The sequence below is a fragment of the Lactuca sativa genome, chromosome 4 (genome assembly GCF_002870075.4).
Source record: "Lactuca sativa cultivar Salinas chromosome 4, Lsat_Salinas_v11, whole genome shotgun sequence".
Taxonomy (NCBI): domain Eukaryota; kingdom Viridiplantae; phylum Streptophyta; class Magnoliopsida; order Asterales; family Asteraceae; genus Lactuca; species Lactuca sativa.
In genome coordinates, this window is record NC_056626.2 from 187,069,372 (window position 1) to 187,089,179 (window position 19,808).

At 35.2% G+C, this 19,808-nt stretch overlaps 1 protein-coding gene across 1 annotated transcript; it reads right to left on the reverse strand.

Annotated features, from left to right (window-relative positions):
- Positions 1 to 612: 612 nt before the first annotated feature.
- Positions 613 to 2,690, reverse strand: LOC128133562 (uncharacterized). The gene is made up of 4 exons (XM_052771050.1): positions 2,276 to 2,690; positions 1,160 to 2,208; positions 789 to 1,034; positions 613 to 633 (listed from the first exon to the last, which is right to left on the reverse strand). Exons 1-4 carry the CDS (start codon positions 2,688 to 2,690, stop codon positions 613 to 615), a joined length of 1,731 nt encoding a protein of 576 aa, XP_052627010.1.
- Between the last annotated feature and the right edge of the window lie 17,118 nt (positions 2,691 to 19,808).

A 19,808-nucleotide genomic window follows, 5' to 3' on the forward strand; every position in this document is an offset into this window, starting at 1 on the left:
ATAACTTCCTCTGTAGAGGCTTTTAGGGTTACAATCGATAAAACTATCATCGTTGTGAATGATCAACTAAAAAGCTATGTACAAAGATGCATGCAAGCATCTATAAATACTAAACCCTAATAAATAAATCATGGATGGACAGGCCCAATCCGGATACAAAATTGGACTAAGGACCGAGCCCAAGACGCAACACATAATGGACCCTACAGTTCTGCAGAAACTTCTACCGATTTAGCAGCTGATATAGGAGTACCGTCCGTAATAGAACTACGATCTACACCTTTATCAATTCCACAATTGTTATGATTGTCAGGTGGAATACCAACAGTATCCATCCTTTTAAGGAATTGACTAAAAAACTCAATTGTCTCTTCTGCAACATTCTCTTCAGCAATGCATCCTTCTGGTCAATTTTTGTTTCGCACGTGCCCCTTAATAACCTTCATATACCTTTCGAATGGGTACATCCATCTAAAGAATATTGGACCGCATAATTTTACTTCCCTAGTGAGATGAACGGTTAAATGAATCATCACATCAAAAAATGATGGTGGAAAGTGTTTCTCAAGAAGACATAAGGTTACACATAACTCCTCTTGCAACTTATCGAGCTCATCCACTATGATTTATTTGCTACATATTGATTTGAAAAAGAAACAAAACCTTGTAATAGCAACTCTGGTGGGTGGATGCATAATAGATCGAATTGCTATGGGCAAAAATTGTTGCATGAGCATGTGATAGTCATGTGATTTTAGTCCGATCAACTTCCTATCCTTTAGACTCACCAAACTAGAAAAATTAGAACAATACCCTTGAGGAACCCTTAAGTTGTATAAAGTCTCACAGAATTTGTTTTTTTCCTCTTTTGTCAATGTACAACCTGTTGCGGGAAGTGTTGTGTTGTTCCCTTCTATCTGAGGATGCAACTCTGGTTTCAAACCATAATGAACCAAATCCAATCGAGCTTTATAACCATCTTTCGTCTTCCCAGGAACGTTCAAAACAGTTCCTGTTAAACTCTCACCCACGTTCTTTTCCACATGCATAAAATCTATACAGTGTGGAACCAAATTGTCGGGCCAATACCTTAGTTGTCTATACCATATATTGAATTTCTTCCAGTATGTATTATTTTGCTGGCCCACATCTTAAGTACCCAGTTGGTGTGATTTTCTCTTTTTTTATTCATATTCCCACCTCTTCCACTTGTTGCTTGTTGGATTTCTGCCTCCTTGCCCTTATTAACCTTTCCCCATTTATTAATTATAAATTTAACCATGTTATATATTTCCTCCCCATTCATAGGTTCTGGAGAGGGTGAGAACTCTTGTTGTCCATTGAATGCCTTCTTTTGTCTTCTGAACGGGTGATCATACGGTAGAAATCTTCTATGACCAGCATAACTCTGCTTATTCGATTCAGGGAGTCTAATGCAGTGTGTCTCTTCACCACACACAAAGCAACCTTGAAAACCGTTGTATGGGCAACCACTTAATGTACCTAAAGCAGGATAATCATTAATAGTCCATAACACAACTGCACGTAGTTTAAAATGCTCTTGTGCATATGCATCGTATGTTTCAACTCCAAAATCAAATAATAATTGCAGATCATCAATTAAAGGTGCTAGGAACACATCAATATCGTTTCCTGGTGTTCCCAAAATCAATAACGAAAGCATGATGAACTTTCTCTTCATACACAACCATGGTGGAAGGTTGTAAATGACAGTTAAAACAGGCCAAACACTATGACTCCTATTTCCTCTGTTCACATCAACCCCGTCCGCCGAAATGCCTAGTCGCAAATTCCTTGGTTCGCTAGCAAAATCAGGATATTTGTCATCAATGGCAGCCCATGCTGGTGAATCAGCTAGGTGACTTAAAACTCCAACATCCACCATTCTTTCTGTTGCGTGCCATGTTAAATCTTTTGTAGTTGTCTTAGACTGGAAAAGACACTTGAAGCGCGGAATAATAGGAAAGTACCACAAACATTTTGCAGGAATATTGTTGTAAATTTTATTTTTTTGTTCATCAACCTTCCATCTTGATTTACCACAAGTAGGACATACTACCAAATCTATGTATTCTTTTCTGTAAAGTATACAATTGTTGACACAGGCATGTATCTTAGTATACCCTGAACCCATTGCCTTAAATGCTTTTTTTGCCTCATATGTACTATTGTACATTTCGTTTCCTTCTGGTAACATGTTTTTTTATCAAAACTAATAATTCTGTAAAGCAATTATCTGATACTCCATACATACTCTTCAAGTTGAGTAGTTGAATGATTGCAGATAACTTTGTGAAATTAAGACACCCTGTGTATAGGGGCTTCTCGGCATCCTCTATCAGTTCTCTAAACTTATCAGGGTTCCCAATAAAATTTTCTTCTACAGCTTCAACCATCTCTATAGTTTCTGCAGCATCTGTTGGCATTTCTGTGTTCATGTTCGTGGAATCTACAACGTTTGACGTATCCATGTCAAAATTATGTTCATATACATAACTTCTTGGTGGTTCTTCTGTTTCTCCATGCTTATTCCAATTTGTGTATGTTTGATCAATTCCATTCCTGAATAGATGATCATCTACCACATCCACCGAATGACATATGTGGTTTACACACTTAACACATGGACAGGGAATTCTTATCTTTTTTTTGGTATCTGCAGGATCCATATGTTTAGAAATCTTGTAATTGCGCACTGCATATTTGATAAATTCTGCAACACCTTTTACATAGGTTTCTGATGTTTTGTGTGCTCTTATCCATATTCAGCTTACAACAGCGTCAACAAGCAATATATGTTTCCTGTTTATTGACCCATTTTAACAAACAGTTGGTGTGCATAAACAAAATACATCACATTACTATATCTAATATCTTGAAAGACAAATACTTGTAATTTCCTGTATTAATTAAATATAGTATTTGTACCTGTATGAATTTGATTTTGACGCATCAATTTCTGGTTGAAGAAAAAATGTAGTAGCAGTGCCTTTGTAGTTATCAGCGATTGAATCGATAGGAATTCATATTGTCTAATTCTGTATATTAACGCAATGAGTCTGGATGATCAGGGGCAAGTGGAGAATTGAAAAAAAAGTGAATGATCAGGGACATATCGAGACATTAAAAACAAAAAAAATGTTGGTAATTGGTTTCGAACCCATGACACTCCAAAAAATACCAATAACTACATTGACACTTACCAAGTGGGGTATCTGGTTGTTTGCAAATAATTGCTTTACCAAAAAAATAAAAACATTAACCAACATAGAAAGGAATCCAGTAAAACCTATCTAATACAAACACAGTTAGCAGGAAATTATATAATTTTTTTTGTTTTATCATAATAACAATTAATGGTAAGTAATTACCATTTTGCCCATAAGACAATTACATTAAAAACATCATCAAATCTTGAAATATAATATATAAATGATTGTTATACCCTTGCTAACACAATCTTAATTAACATATAAAACATATAATATATAAATGACTGTTATACCCCTGTGTTATCATAAACACAGGTTACAACTAAGTTTCAAAGTACATTGCCATCTTAATAAAAAATTATCAAAAACAGGGACAAATATGCAACACATGGACATAATTAACATGTAAAATATAGAATGATAAGTAATTACCATTTTGCACATAAGACAATTACATTAAAAACATCATCAAATCTGGACATATAATACATAAATGACTGTTATACCCTTGCTAACACAATCTTAATTAACATATAAAATATATAATATATAAATGACTGTTATACCCCTGTGTTATCATAAACACAGGTTACAACTAAGTTTCAAAGTACATTGCCATCTTAATAAAAAATTATCAAAAACAGGGACAAATATGCAACACATGGACATAATTAACATGTAAAATATAGAATGATAAGTAATTACCATTTTGCCCATAAGACAATTACATTAAAAACATCATCAAATCTGAACATATAATACATAAATGACTGTTATACCCTTGCTAACACAATCTTAATTAACATATAAAACATATAATATATAAATGACTGTTATACCCCTGTGTTATCATAAACACAGGTTACAACTAAGTTTCAAAGTACATTGCCATCTTAATAAAAAAATTATCAAAAACAGGGACAAATATGCAACACATGGACATAATTAACATGTAAAATATAGAATGATAAGTAATTACCATTTTGCCCAAAAGACAATTACATTAAAAACATCATCAAATCTGGACATATAATACATAAATGATTGTTATACCCTTGCTAACACAATCTTAATTAACATATAAAACATATAATATATATAAATGACTGTTATACCCCTGTGTTATCATAAACACAGGTTACAACTAAGTTTTAAAGTACATTGCCATCTTAATAAAAAAAATTATCAAAAACAGGGACAAATATGCAACACATGGACATAATTAACATGTAAAATATAGAATGATAAGTAATTACCATTTTGCCCATAAGACAATTACATTAAAAACATCATCAAATCTGGACATATAATACATAAATGACTGTTATACCCCTGTGTTAGCATAAACACAGGTTACAACTAAGTTTCAAAGTACATTGCCATCTTAATACAAAATTATCAAAAACAGGGACAAATATGACTCAGTTACAAGTTATGCAAAACATAGATATAATTAACATATAAAATTATTATGGTAACTAATTCCGATGTTGCCCCTAAGAAACTTATATTGCAAACACCATCAAATTTGGGCATATAACATGTAATAGACTATTATACCCCTGTGTTAGCAAACAACAACGCCTTTTTAACAACATAATATATCAAAACAGGGACATAATGTAAAACATCAAATGTAGACTTACTATATAATCAAAACAGTATGACCTATAGACATAATATATAACAATTCATTAAATAAAAGAGTTTCATATTAAGTACAAAAGTAGAGTATCATATTCACTCTATGTTAATCACAAAAAAGATTACAACATAGTTCACCTAGGCTATGTTTTTCCATGCTGCGACATTTTCTTTAGCCATGTCCATAGCATCCTCCATTTTTTCTCTTGGAATTGTCATGTTTAGCATATGTTGGATGTATGTTATTCAATCATCAACCCAAGCCGTTGGATGTTCTGTTACAAACATGTGAATAAGCTTCACAACACATTTGGCTGGAGAGTTCATCAAAAAGTGTGGGAAATTGTTTGGAACAAACACAGGCCTGTGTTCAACATAGAGATGTTTAATCTCTTTGAATTCGTGGGCCCTAACTAACGCCTTGAATGGTTCCAAACATTCATCCTTTAGTATTGGAACCATTGACAACCCACTGTGTTCTCCGATGGGCATATGATACCAGTTCCCCAAACTGGTATAGCCAAGGCTTCTAGAAAAACGCCCAAGCAACTCCATGTCTAACAAATCGATGTTCACATGAGAAATGAAGTGAACCTTGGTCTGTTGATACGCCTTGCCTGGGTAGTCTGTAAAGAACCCACCATGGACAACGCGAATGGTGAAACGTTTGTCATTTGCCTTCCCGTATTCAACCACCGGTTTGTTTTTTGGTGGTTCTGCGCTTACACTCCAGAGATTGAAGTTCGGACGGGCCAACGGATCAGCATTCATCTTCTTTTCTGAAAATCGACGTATTTTTTTTCAAAGAGGAAGAAGGAGTAATCGAAGTTATCGTAACCTAATGAACATGTGAGAATGACGAAATTGACATAAGCGAACGGCTTATAAGGATCATCAGTCGGAGGTGAAGCGACGTCGACTGAGGCCATCACTTCTCCAATTAATTGCAGTCTATAGAGGTGGATTTAGAATGACGGTTAATCGGCTATGATAATGATTACACATTTTTGTATTACACATTAATATATCTAGTATTTACATTAATATGTATTATATTCATGTGAAAAACTATATACAATATTAATTAAATATAATATCCAAACTAGCATTGTTTTTTTTATCAAACAAAATAATAAATTTATATAAAAAAATTTAATTAATATGTAAAATTAATTTTTTACCTCATTTGGTCATGTCCATAGTGTTGGTTGTGGGTTTGGACCTCATTGGGTCATGCATGGGTGTTGGTTGTGGGTTTGGACCTCATTTGGTCATTTCCATAGTGTTGGTTGTGGGTTTGGACCTCATTGGGTCATGCATGGGTGTTGGTTGTGGGTTTGGACCTCATTTGGTCATGCATGGGTGTTGGTTGTGGGTTTGGACCTCATTTGGTCATGCATGGGTGTTGGTTGTGGGTTTGGACCTCATTTGGTCATGTCCATAGTGTTGGTTGTGGGTTTGGACCTCATTTGGTCATTTCCAGGGTGTTGGTTGTGGATTTCGACCTCATTTGGTCATGCATGGGTGTTGGTTGTGGGTTTGGACCTCATTTGGTCATTTCCATAGTGTTGGTTGTGGGTTTGGACCTCATTGGGTCATGCATGGTTGTTGGTTGTGGGTTTGGACCTCATTTGGTCATGCATGGGTGTTGGTTGTGGGTTTGGACCTCATTTGGTCATTTCTATAGTGTTGGTTGTGGGTTTGGACCTCATTGGGTCATGCATGGGTGTTGGTTGTGGGTTTAGACCTCATTTGGTCATGTCCATAGTGTTGGTTGTGGGTTTGGACCTCATTCGGTCATGCATGGGTGTTGGTTGTGGGTTTGGACCTCATTTGGTCATGCATGGGTGTTGGTTATGGGTTTGGACATCATTTGGTCATTTCCATAGTGTTGGTCATGGGTTTGGACCTCATTGAGTCATGCATGGGTGTTGGTTGTGGGTTTGGACCTCATTGGGTCATGCATGGGTGTTGGTTGTGGGTTTGGACCTCATTTGGCCATTTCCATAGTGTTGGTTGTGGGTTTGGACCTCATTGGGTCATGCATGGGTGTTGGTTGTGGGTTTGGACCTCATTTGGTCATGTCCATAGTGTTGGTTGTGGGTTTGGACCTCATTGGGTCATGCATGGGTGTTGGTTGTGGGTTTGGACCTCATTTGGTCATGCATGGGTGTTGGTTGTGGGTTTGGACCTCATTTGGTCATTTCCATAGTGTTGGTTGTGGGTTTGGACCTCATTTGGTCATATCCATAGTTTTGGTTGTGGGTTTGGACCAAATTACGCCTACTAGACCATATTATTATTTTTGTTATATAAAAATATTTTTCCCTTCTATATATAATTTTTAAATTTTATATATTTTTTATTTCAAATAGTCATAAATGTTTTTCCAAAAAATAAATTGTTAACTTATAAGGACCAAATATGTAATATTTATATTCTTACCAAATAAATCATACTAATTTTTGAAAATGCACGACATGTTTCTAAACCACGATTTTTTCTTCTAATCGTGTGGGATTACTATGAGAACAAAATTTGAAACACATTTGAATCTGTCAAACGAATTTAAACAAAAACTAATGAGAGGCAAATATTTTTTTTGTATGGTTTTTGGGCTCCAAATCAAAGCGGGAATTCTTCATCTATCACACCGCCAAAACTATGAAGATCAATCCATTGGATGAAGGAAATCCCAGTAATTTTTGGTAACCTCCATCAATTTAGGACCTGTTATATCATTTTAATATTTAATAGACTGTCATTTATTCCACCATTGTTTTGTTTAGCGTGTGGTTATATCCTAGAAGGATCATACTTCAGTTCATCATTCATCAAGCTTTCTAGTGTAAGTATATTGTTTGTGTACGTATAGTTTCAATGTTGTTGATTGTATTGATCACGGATCATGCATAACACAAAGAATTTTGATTCTTCATATTGGTGTGCTTCTTGCACACAAACTGTTCGATGAAATGTTTATGTGAGCAATTGTCTGTAATATTATTTGTTCATACATTATCATCAAACTTATAAACAATCAAACTTATTTTCAATATGTTTTATCAACAGAAGAATCATGGAGGTTGACAACAAACAACACGAGGATACCCCTGACTATAATACAGAATATGAGCTAGATGATGGAAACCAAGAATATGATTCACCTATAGAGAATGGTGAAAATAAAGACATTCACTACAATAGCCAATCAGATTCGGAAGAAGAAATCCACAAAACTGTTCCTTCAAAATCAGATAGGAAGGGGGGCATGACTCGATTGCCAAAACTGAAGACTGAATATGTCAATTCTGGTGGAAAAAAAACGTGTCAGGTTTGACGAATTTGGTAAGTTTACAGGGAAGACTAATGCAGTCTTTGTTAGCTATTTGTGTGATCTTGTCCGCGAGAAGGTGGGATTAAGTGCTCTTTGCTGGAAAAAAGTTAAACCGGAAATGAAGGACAAACTATGGGAAGAGATAACAGTAAATATTTTCTTCAATTTTTTAATCTGTATAACATAATATATGTGAAAATCAAGTTTTAAATACTAACATTCTCATTGTATTTTTAGCGCTATTTTAATGTTCATGAAAGTGGAAAACAATTTGTGATGAATAGACTTGGTATTCTTCTACGGAATTTCAAAAGAAAGTTGTATGCAGATTACATCAAACCACATCTAGGTGATACCGATATGCTTGAAAAAATCCCAGTTCGTTATCGTGCACTAATCACTGAACAAGATGATTGGAACAAATTTGTGACTTATACACAATCTTAAGAGTTTAATGTTAAAATGTTTTTTCAAAACTTATTCATTTATTTATCATAATCTGGGTTCTAAAAGTTCGTGACAAATATGTTACTTTTAATTCACAGAATGTGTCACAAAGGACTATCAAAGCGAGAAAGATGTCAAAGTATGATCATCGGGTGGGACGAGGGGGGTATACAACTCTTAGGAGGAAGTTGGTAAGCTACATTAACTTCATATCATTTTATTTAACATGCTTTTGTTTCATATTCTTTATAATTTAATTTTTTTATCAAGATTGAAGAGAATGTGATTTCGAAGGAGGAAATTCCCCCAAGGTCAGTTATGTGGTGTAAAGGGCGTGAAAGTAAAGGAGAATTTAAGGATGAAGATGTTAACATCATGGCTGATAAACTAGTAACTTCAATACACTTTTCTTTTTCTTTTACTTTAAATATTTTAATCATTGATATTAAAACAATAATTATTAATTTATTGTTTGGTAGATGGAACATGAGAAGCAGATAAAAGAAGGACAAGTAAATGTTGAACCAGGAACAGATGCCATGACCTTAGTTTTTGGAAAGGAAAATGGCGGATTTTTAAAGGGTGTCGGCACGGGAGTCACTTACAACAGATATTTCAATGTTCCTCGCAGCAAAGGGTCATCTAAGGAAGAAATTAAAGATCTTAAAGTTGCACTGCATAATGGAAAACTTGAGCTTGAGAAAAAAGATGCTGAACTCAAGGCTTTGTCTACAAAGGTTAATGAACAAGATCAAACACTAAAGCTAGTTTTGGCTCATCTTAATGCAAAAGGAGCTAACTTTCCAAATCTATCTCATACAATTGTAAGTAATCTTATTGAAAATATATGTTGTCAATGTTAGTTCTAAATTGCATTTCTTTTAAACATTTTTCCTGTTTCTTTATATTTTCTAGGGTATTTCAAGTGAGAAGATTGTACAGAGTAATGAAATGTCTCCTGTTAGACTCAAAAATAACGAACCTTCAGAACCTGTAACACCAGTATGTTATCGTCTTATTAGATCAACGTTCATATATATATATATATATATATATATATATATATATATATATATATATATATATATATATATATATATATATATATTTGTTTGATACTGATTTCTGATTTTTCATGTTGGACTTTATATTATGTAGGTTATTCCAAAACCCAACAAAAAACATGTTCAAACGAAATCTGCAACTGCAGCACCCGTTGCAAAATTGATTTCCATGAAATCTGCAACAGTAGTATATACTAACTTTACAGTTTTCAATACTTTTATTTAATTTGTTTTTATTAAAATATATGTTTAAATATGTCTTAAATCTTGATATCAGGCAAATAGAAAAACCACCAACAAAACTGTTGAGTCTAAGACTACCACTATCAATCAAAACATACCAAAAGTTTCACCAAATAATCTCATTCACCAGGTCAGTGTTTTTTTACATGATGAATATACATTTATGTTATTTTTTCCAGATTATAACATTACTTGTCATTGTAGCCAATCAAGTGTAGTCTATCATATCCGTATAAAAGGAACATCGTTGCCCGCGGTACCATTCACTTATCATCAGAAAGACAATTCATTCATGGAGTTCCTCTACAAGATGATTGCTATAAAGTTTCCATTGATGAAGTGGTTGTAAAAACTGCATTTCTACCTCATCAAACTGGAGAATTCAAATTAGTTGAGGATGCATATAAAAGTTTTGTTCCATGGCCAAAATACCTTGTGCAAACCGAGTCAGAGGTTTGTTTCAATATGTCCAATACTTTTTGCATTAAACTTTATTTTCTTCAAAAAGTACTATACTAAGTTTATGATGAATTAATTGTATTGGTTTCAATGTTGTTGTTATAGGTACCAGAAATTATATCACATCAAAAATCAACAAAAAGGAAACCAACTTACATATCATCTGATGCCCTTCTGAAGAAGACAAGGAGCAATACAAACAAAAATAATGCCTAGCTAGTTATGTTTAGGTTTTGGTTTATGATGTCTTTGATTTTTTAACCGTTATATAAATTTTTTAAATTACGTAAATTTTCCTTTCTTTGATATTTTAATTAGGAATGTAATGTATATATGGATTTCGATTTCAATTATTATTAAGATAAAATTATGAATTTTTTTGTGTTTCATATTGTTGTGTTTCGTTACTTTAATTTAAAGTATTTTCATGTGTCTAAAATGTATAAAAAGTAACAGTAAATAGTAAGTTATAGTGGCTGTAGTATGATTTTTGTCATGTTATATACGTTTTTAATGTCTCTAAAAATATACAATGGTTACTTTACATCAATTTGTAACGTGTGGCTAAATGGTTAACAATAGTCATAATATACAAAAATTATGAGACTACAATTGATTTAAAGTGGTGTTTATTAAAAAAATTGTCACTAAGTTAAACAATAACAACATGGAAAACAATATATGTGGCAAATAAATACCATAATTGATTGTTGTTGAGACTAAATACTAGGAAATCGTCACATAGATCATTAACTATATGTGTCCATTTACAGAACACGGACATGTTTACCGTAAATTATATGTGTCTAAAATATACCCAATAGTCTTAATACGATACCAAATTGTCCTTAATTTTAACAAAATGTGTGACTTTATAATACTTATGATTTTAATTCACTTCTTCGTTTGTCTCTATACGTTAGGTTGTAGTCACAAACGTTGATTGTTTTTTGTGACTAATAATTAGCAATTCGTCACATATGAAAGTAAAGTAGTTGAGGTCATTTAGCAAATATGGTCACACTTACCATAATTAAAAGTTTACAAAAGATACACAATAGTCTTAATAAAATTTAAATTATGTGACCATATGTAAGAAAAAAACTACATTAAAACATCATGAATGTCGCATTTTGGTGATATACAGTCACAACGTTAAATAAATATTTGTGACTAATAATTGTTTAACGCTACAATATTAGATATTTAAGGAACAAAATTTCGTACACATTTGCCACACTTTTATACTACGGCCACATGTTTTCATAACATACAAACACTACAATTTAAAGTGACCATAAGACCCATACGATGGCGTCACCTTCCGTCACACTTTCAGTGAAAAAAAAATGTCACTATACGCATATAGCCACATTTTTTTGGTGTAACTGTAAGTCATTTTTCTTGTAGTGGTAGGAGATCCACGTCGGGAATAATGTCATGCCTCATAAAAAAGTATTTCTCTTTCAAAGCTCCGTTATTATGTTTTGATTTTAGAATGAGTGGAGATTTGTTAGGTTTGAGCTTTAGCAAGAAACATAAATAATTATGACTTCACTCATCCTCCATATGACAGGCATGGCTTGGATATATGAGATGTTTGTGACTTCCAAAAACTCAGAAATAATTCCAATAAAGGGGTATTTTAACCCTAAAGAAAATTGATATTTATGAAATCAAATCCAAGAAGAAGAGACAACATCTTGTTGAATCGAAGCATCGAAAGGCCTAAAAATCATGTCTACATTAAAAACCTCATTGGATTTCAAGAGCCTAATATCCTCATTGTTAAATGAACAAGTCTCACTGTAAGTGAAGAGCTTTTGATCGATAAAGTTATCATCAAAATGGGAAATGATGCTAGCTCGAGAGCGAACCATCTTTATACCCATGCATAAGAAATTGCAAAAGTTAAAAAGGATGAAAAAATGATACCTTAGGAACAGTTGATGAATATCGAAAAGAAACAGCGGAGGGTAAAGAATAAATCGAACTAATTACCCCAATTTATCCTCATGACAATGGAGAGAGAAGGTGATTTGACTGCATCATTATGATCTTGGAATTGATAAAATCTATTCGTTAGGGTTTAAATTTTGAAAACCTTATCTTTATTTACTTGAAATTATACCGTTGAATATTTAAAATTAACCTAAATATCCTACATGAATAATTTGGGGGCAATTGTTAGGGTCAAGATTGTTAACCCTATTCGAGATCCCAAATCTTCAAGAACTTTCAGGGTCCCTGACATATTTTAGGATCCTAACCATTATTATATTTATTTCCTAACATTTATAATTGATATGTTTCTAGTCTTTTTATCACATTTGCATAAATGACCAACATAAGACTCATTCTCAATGAAGAATCACTTCAACCAGTCTTAAGACCCGGGAATACCAAGTCAAACAACATGTGAATACTCATTCAAGAGGATCCCAGAAATATCGGACTTAATGTTGCTTAAGCTAGACTATAAATACACCAGTAATATGTACACTACACACACGATCAGCTAATCTACGACATTTGTTGTCTATGCCGCAAATCGACTGTGAGAGTGAGGTATCCTGTTTATATGTCGATTCTTGAAATGGGGTGTTGGTCAAGGATTCAGATAAAGAAGTGTGTGATAGTCCATTATCTCTAGATAAAGATTCAGTGCTATTTTAGGACTGTCGAAATATCTATCTGTGTAGCCAAATGAGATTTTGGGTGATTGAAGGCAGTTAAATTGGGAATTTTCCGAGGTTTCCATATGAGATTGGGAATACTTGGATTTGCTTGGTCTTTATTTGGAAGATCATCAAGTGTTGTGTGGTATGTGCCAAGAGTCGAGTATAGTATATCTTGTGAGCCAGTCTATAGTGTAGTCTATTTGGTATGCCCATTGATGATGGTTCGAACCCTAAGTCGGGGAGAACTGGGTATTATGTTGGGAGGATCAGCAATTTTTTTAAGTTGTGGTGCAAAAGATTCGGTTATGGGGATTTGTGGTATGAATGTATGAGGCTTGGGTCTTGTGGTAGTCAAGGCAAGGTACAGAGCAAGATGATGCATGTTGTATGTGCTCAGGAGAGAATGAGTGTCTTCACGGAAGGCAGCCGTAGGACAGGGATCTTATTGTGGTCAGTGTTTCTTTTTGGGTTCGCCAATGTTCGAGTTTCTAGGAGGTTGGGTCATTGAGGTCAAGTTTCGATTGTTGAGAGATGTTCTAGTTCAACGTATAGATTGCTATCTATACTCCAGGAGGAGCAGCAGTTGATCAACTTCAGATTTGGTATGTGTAGTTTCGCATGGGTTTTGATCAGTAGAGGATAGGATTTTGGATTTTTGTTAGGATTAGTGATGCTTAATCTAGGTGGGTGTGCGCACCTATCTATGTTCGATCGTGGCGCATGAGTTTAGTGAACTTAGTATGGTGATGGTTAAATGATGAGATTGTGAGATTGTTTGGTGATCTAGCGGATGTGAGGTGATAAAAGAGTTGATGGATCCAAGTGGGAGTAATCACTTAGTACTATCGGTTAAAACCATGGAGTGAGTCAATGGTGAAGGAGAGAGTGTTGTAAGGTTACGGGGAGCCGTAGCATTCACTCGTCAGTAAGAGAGTGTTGTAAGACTGCGGGGAGCTGTAGCATTCACTAGTCAGTGAGAGAGTGTTGGAAGGCTGCGGGGAGCCGTAGACTTCACTAGTCAGTGTGTGACGTAGATGGGGTTCTTAGGCTTGGGTAGCCTTTCCATTTGAGTCCTTGGGAACCTGGTGACTGTACCAGGGGCGAGACTGGGTCTCAACGATGGTTGGGAACCGTTATATCTCGATTTAGGGAGGGTGTAGAGATATGAAAGGATTGGAGAGTAATGCACGCATAGATTCGTGAATCTCGGGTCATGAGTTGAGTATCAGGTTGCATACGAGTGGTTCTAATTTTTTTGGGGGAGTTGAGTTTGGCTCTATCTGTGTAAAGGATAGGCAGGTTGGGATTTTGGATTTTAAATGGGTTCCATTCTGAGTGGTTATGATTTCCATCTGATGTTTTAAACTTGGGTGGATCGTTTCATTTTGCTTGAGAAGGACCACTACACGCACAAAATTAGCAAGCGGTAGAAGAAAGAGGTCGGAGATGAGGTGTGGCTGTAGATTGCTTGTAATATCCGCTTTGGGTAAAGTGAGCTTAGTGATTGCATGTACAGTGTGATTGGTTGAGATAGCTCGGTTGGATTGAACGGCTGTAGAGTCGTATTGCTATATGTGCTAGGGCAGCCTGGTCGGTCCAACTGTTGGGTCGGGAGTCAGTCCTGCATTCGGATTTGGTGTTAAGCATTGGAAGGTAGTTGGGGCTTATATTAGTGGATATGAGTGGATAGTTCTGGTCGGGCATGGACATTTAGTTATGGGTCGGAGTTGAATCGTCCCGGTTTTGGTATTGGAATGGTCTTTTCTGACAGAGGACCGACATAGAGTAGAGTTTCATTTTCTATGCGGATTGACAGGTTAGTCTTTTAATGTCTGAGGATAGAGTATAGAGGTCCAATCCTCAGATGGTTATTGATAGTTGTATCGGTGGTTGGCCTACGGTGCGATGAGATCCTTCCGTTTCTTTGGGTTTCAGTTAGAGTCGACTAGTATGTTAGGCATAAGTGATTAGTAGTTGATTATGGTCAACGACTTGATTCCATCAATCGCATTGAGATATTCAGGGTTGGAAGTAATTTGTTGGGTCTGATATTCGATTAGGGGTTGTTATAGTGATGTTCTGCATGAGCGGTCTGTCGAGGAGACAGACTGATATAGATTCCAGGTTTCGAAGAGACGGAAGTGGTTCAACATTGGCAAAGGGTTTGTCCTTCTTCGGGTTGGAAGTTCATGATTGGTTTTGGTTGTCTTGGGGAGATTGTTGTATGTTCTAAGTTTTTTCGGTTACGCTTCTAGGATTGTTTGATTCGTTCTACGTGTTGATAAGGAGCGATTTAGAGTGCGAAATCTAATTTAAGTGGGGGAGAATTGTAACATCCTGTTCCGGATAGTTTTGTGATTTAAGGCTCGTGGGCCGTAATTCAGGTATGAGAAGGTTTTTAGGCTTTAAGGGAGAAAGTCTAGCCCAACTTTGGATGTGGATAAGGTACCTTGTGTGATAAAAGAGTTCGAGTTGTGCTTTAGAGTCCAAGAGTATCGGAGAATGTATTGGCTCGATTTTTATGAATTTTGGGTTTTGTTCGTGGAGTTTTGAGGCTATGATGAGTTGCTCGAAGCATAGGGCTTCTCGCCACTTTTCCATGGATATAAGGTTCGTTGGAAACGGACTCATAACGAAGAAGACATGATAGTTAGAAGTTTTTACAAGATTTGTTCTTATTGAAAAATAGGTGGCAATTAGGTACGCTGGGCGTACACTTGAGTACGCGCAACCTACTTATGCGCCTTTTATGATCGGGAATGCCAACTAGTACGTTGGGCGTACTAGGTCCAAACCATAATGTCTTGGAGTGTCCCTATTTAAGGAACATGATGGCCTCATTTCCAGCCACCATTTCTAGTATCCAAGCCCTCTCAAACCCTAATCCCGTTTCTCTGGCTTGTGTGAGGGTTTGTGGCTCATTTAAGTGTTCTTATGGAGCTTCTGATGAATAAGGAGTCTTGAAGGAAGGAAAACTTATGCTTCTAGCTTGTGGATCTGAATTCTAATCTAGTTGGTGCATCCTCCAGAGGTATCAAGTTCGAAACTTGCTCATTGTTGTGATAGTTTTGGTTTTGGGTCCATTTCTAGGGTTTTATGTCCCAAGCTTGAAGCTTTATGAGTTTGATGAACTCCAGAGCATAATACATGTCCTTTCATGAGTATTTGGTGGTCTAGATTCATAAAAATGAGAACTTGGTCATCTAAACCTCTCCATGCATGTGTTAAGATGAGTAAAGAGAGTCTTAAAGGTCATTTTTGGAAGTTGGGTCCCATTAAGACATGCAAACTGATAAAGTCCCCAACTTTATTAATTAGGTACTTGTAATGAAGTTTCCCCGAGGTGTGGATGCTTTGGGCTGAAGTGGTTAAGTCAAACATTGAGGTTTGTGGACGAGATCAATACACCCTGCATAAGGTACCGTACGACCCACGTTTCGAATTAAGTCCCCCGATCAGGACTGTGTGCACACTGACCGTACCAAGGTAGGTACGCCCCGCGTAATCTCGCTGTGGGATTTTGGGCTAGATCTCTTTTTGGGCCTTAAGTGTTGGATCTTGGTTTGGGCTTTCTGTATTAGAGATTTTTGGTTAGAGGATTATATATATGTATTGTACCCTTGTGTTGGGCTTGTCATTTTGGACTTAAGTTTAGGTTTGGGCCTTGGTAGGCCCATTTGGTATTAGACCTTGGTGGGCCTAATGGGATTGGGTTATTTGTAGGCAGGGTTAGTGGGCCATCTTTAGACTTAATGTGTGGGGGCTTGGTCTTAGATCCTAATCGGGTTAATTTTTGGTTTGGCTTAGTGTTAGAGGCCGATGTGCAGCAACAACATTTATAAGATATGTTGATCATCCGAGGTGAGTCTTCTTACTATACTTACATGTGTGGTAATGCATGAGTGACCGAAGGGTCTTATTGTGTTATTGACCGGAGGGTCTTATTTATGTTGTTGATCGAAGGGTCTTATTTATATTATTGACCGGAGGGTCTTGTTTGTATTACTGCCCGGAGGGTCTTATCTGCTTTATGTGTTATTATGCATTCTGTCTTTGTGAATTATGTTGTTACATTATTCTGTATATATATTGAGCTATGACCGGAGGGTCCATACCGAGCCATGAGACCGGATGGTCTTTACTGAGACACATGACCGGAGGGTCCATATCGAGACATAGCTATTAAAGGTTTATTATTTTCGTATGTGGTATTCTGGAGAACTCACTAAGCTTCGTGCTTACAGTGTTTGTGTAAAATGTGTTTCAGGTACATCTCAAGATCACGGGAAAGCAGAGGCATGATTGTACACATCCGCCAGCTTATGGAGATTTGAGGATTTTGGGATATTCTAATATTGTTCTGATGATAAATTAAATAATATATGATGGCTTTAATTTATGAGTAATATTTTAAGAATTAAAATTGAAGAATTTTATCTTGAAATTTGAGGTGTTACAAGGATCCTTGCGACTAAAGAGTAAATACAACCTTTTTTGACCCAGGACTTTGGTAGGAGATCCACGCCAGGAATAATGTCGTGCCTCATAAAAAGTATTTCTCTTTCAAAGCTCCGTTATTATGTTTTGATTTTAGAATGAGTGGAGATTTGCTAGGTTTGAGCTTTAGCAAGAAACAGAAATAATTATGACTTCACTCATCCTCCATATGACAGGCATGGCTTGGATATATGAGATGTTTGTGACTTCTAAAAACTCAGAAATAATTCCAATAAATGGGTATTTTAACCCTAAAGAAAATTGATATTTATGAAAGCAAATCCAAGAAGAAGAGACAACATCTTGTTGAATCGAAGCATCGAAAGGCCTAAAAATCATGTCTACATTAAAAACCTCATTGGATTTCAAGAGCCTAATATCCTCATTGTTAAATGAACAAGTCTCACTGTAAGTGAGGAGCTTTTGATCGATAAAGTTATCATCAAAATGGGAAATGATGCTAGCTCGAGAGCGAACCATCTTTTACCCATGCATAAGAAATTGCAAAAGTTAAAAAGGATGAAAAAAAGGATACCTTAGGAACAGTTGATGAATACCGAAAAGAAACATCGGAGGGTAAAGAATAACTCGAACTAATTACCCCAATTTATCCTCATGACAGTGGAGAGAGAAGGTGATTTGACTGCATCATTATGATCCTGGAATTGATAAAATCTATCCGTTAGGGTTTAAATTTTGAAAACCTTATCTTTATTTACTTGAAATTATACCGTTGAATATTTAAAATTAACCTAAATATCCTACATGAATAATTTGGGGGCAATTGTTAGGGTCAAGATCGTTAACCCTATTCGAGATCCCAAATCTTCAAGAACTTTCAGGATCCCTGACATATTTTAGGATCCTAACCATTATTATATTTATTTCCTAACATTTATAATTGATATGTTTCTAGTCTTTTTATCACATTTTCATAAATGACCAACATAAGACTCATTCTCAATGAAGAATCACTTCAACCAGTCTTAAGACCTGGGAATACCAAGTCAAACAACATGTGAATACTCATTCAAGAGGATCCCAGAAATATCGGACTTAATGTTGCTTAAGCTATACTATAAATACACCAGTAATATGTACACTACACACACGGTTAGCTAATCTACGACGTTTGTACTTACATTCATATTATTCTTCTGTACTCAACAGTTCATATCAATAAAAATAACAAGGCGTGTGATAATTATCACCTCACAAGGTTTTATGTCGGAGATCCTATTAAGAATTAAGGGCTTTCCTTGTAAACCACTTGTGTCACCTACTCTTGATTTGCTCACTTGTTTTGATTACAACATCACAACCTCTCTTATAATTTTGGGTGATTTACATTTGATTAATTTTTGACCAAAACACATACTATCATAGAGAGATATGAAAGTAAAAAAATTATAAGTACGTTGCTATCATGGGTAAAAACTGAAGTATATTGTCTTTTAATAATGGACATGCTTCTATTTTGTAAATTCTTCAAGTATTGCAACAAATGAAAGAAATGTTAAAGCTCTTTATAGGAGAGGTAGGCATATAAAAGTTTAGGGAAACTTGAAGTGAGTAATTTTTCAAAGAAAAATTTATACGCTTTAATGTTACTTAAGTTGTTGGTATATATGTATTAATCTGATCCTTGCGAGAAATTTTAACTTGTTTTTGTCCCTAAGGTCTAAGGTTTCTTTTTGTAACGTCCATTGTTGATCCCTAATAGGTGGAAAAAAATTATTTTACTTGTATACAAAATGCTTGTATTGAGCTTTCTAGGGCTTATTTTTCACTCAGACATACTAATCTCAAAGATCATTTATGCTTTTTGAATAATTGTTTACAGTTTATAGGAAGAAATTGAAAATAGTGGATTTTCAATGAAGTTCATAACTATTTATTGCATTTATCCCTATATAAGTTCTCCTCCATTCGCGAAGCGCGAGAAGCCCTCTAGTTTAATTTAATAAGTTAAAATGTCAAATCAACTTGCTATTTTTTTGTTGGATTTGGGTTGGTTGTTTTTGTTGAATCTAGCTTGGAAGAATCAAACCCATAATATAAATAGAGCCTTTATTTATTCATCAGTTAGGCTTTTTGTAACTATAAACTCATATTTAGAGAGAGTATTATCAAGTGCTCTTTATTTTCGAGAGATTGGTTATATAAATTGTTCCTTATCAATTTCACTATAAAAATTATCAAT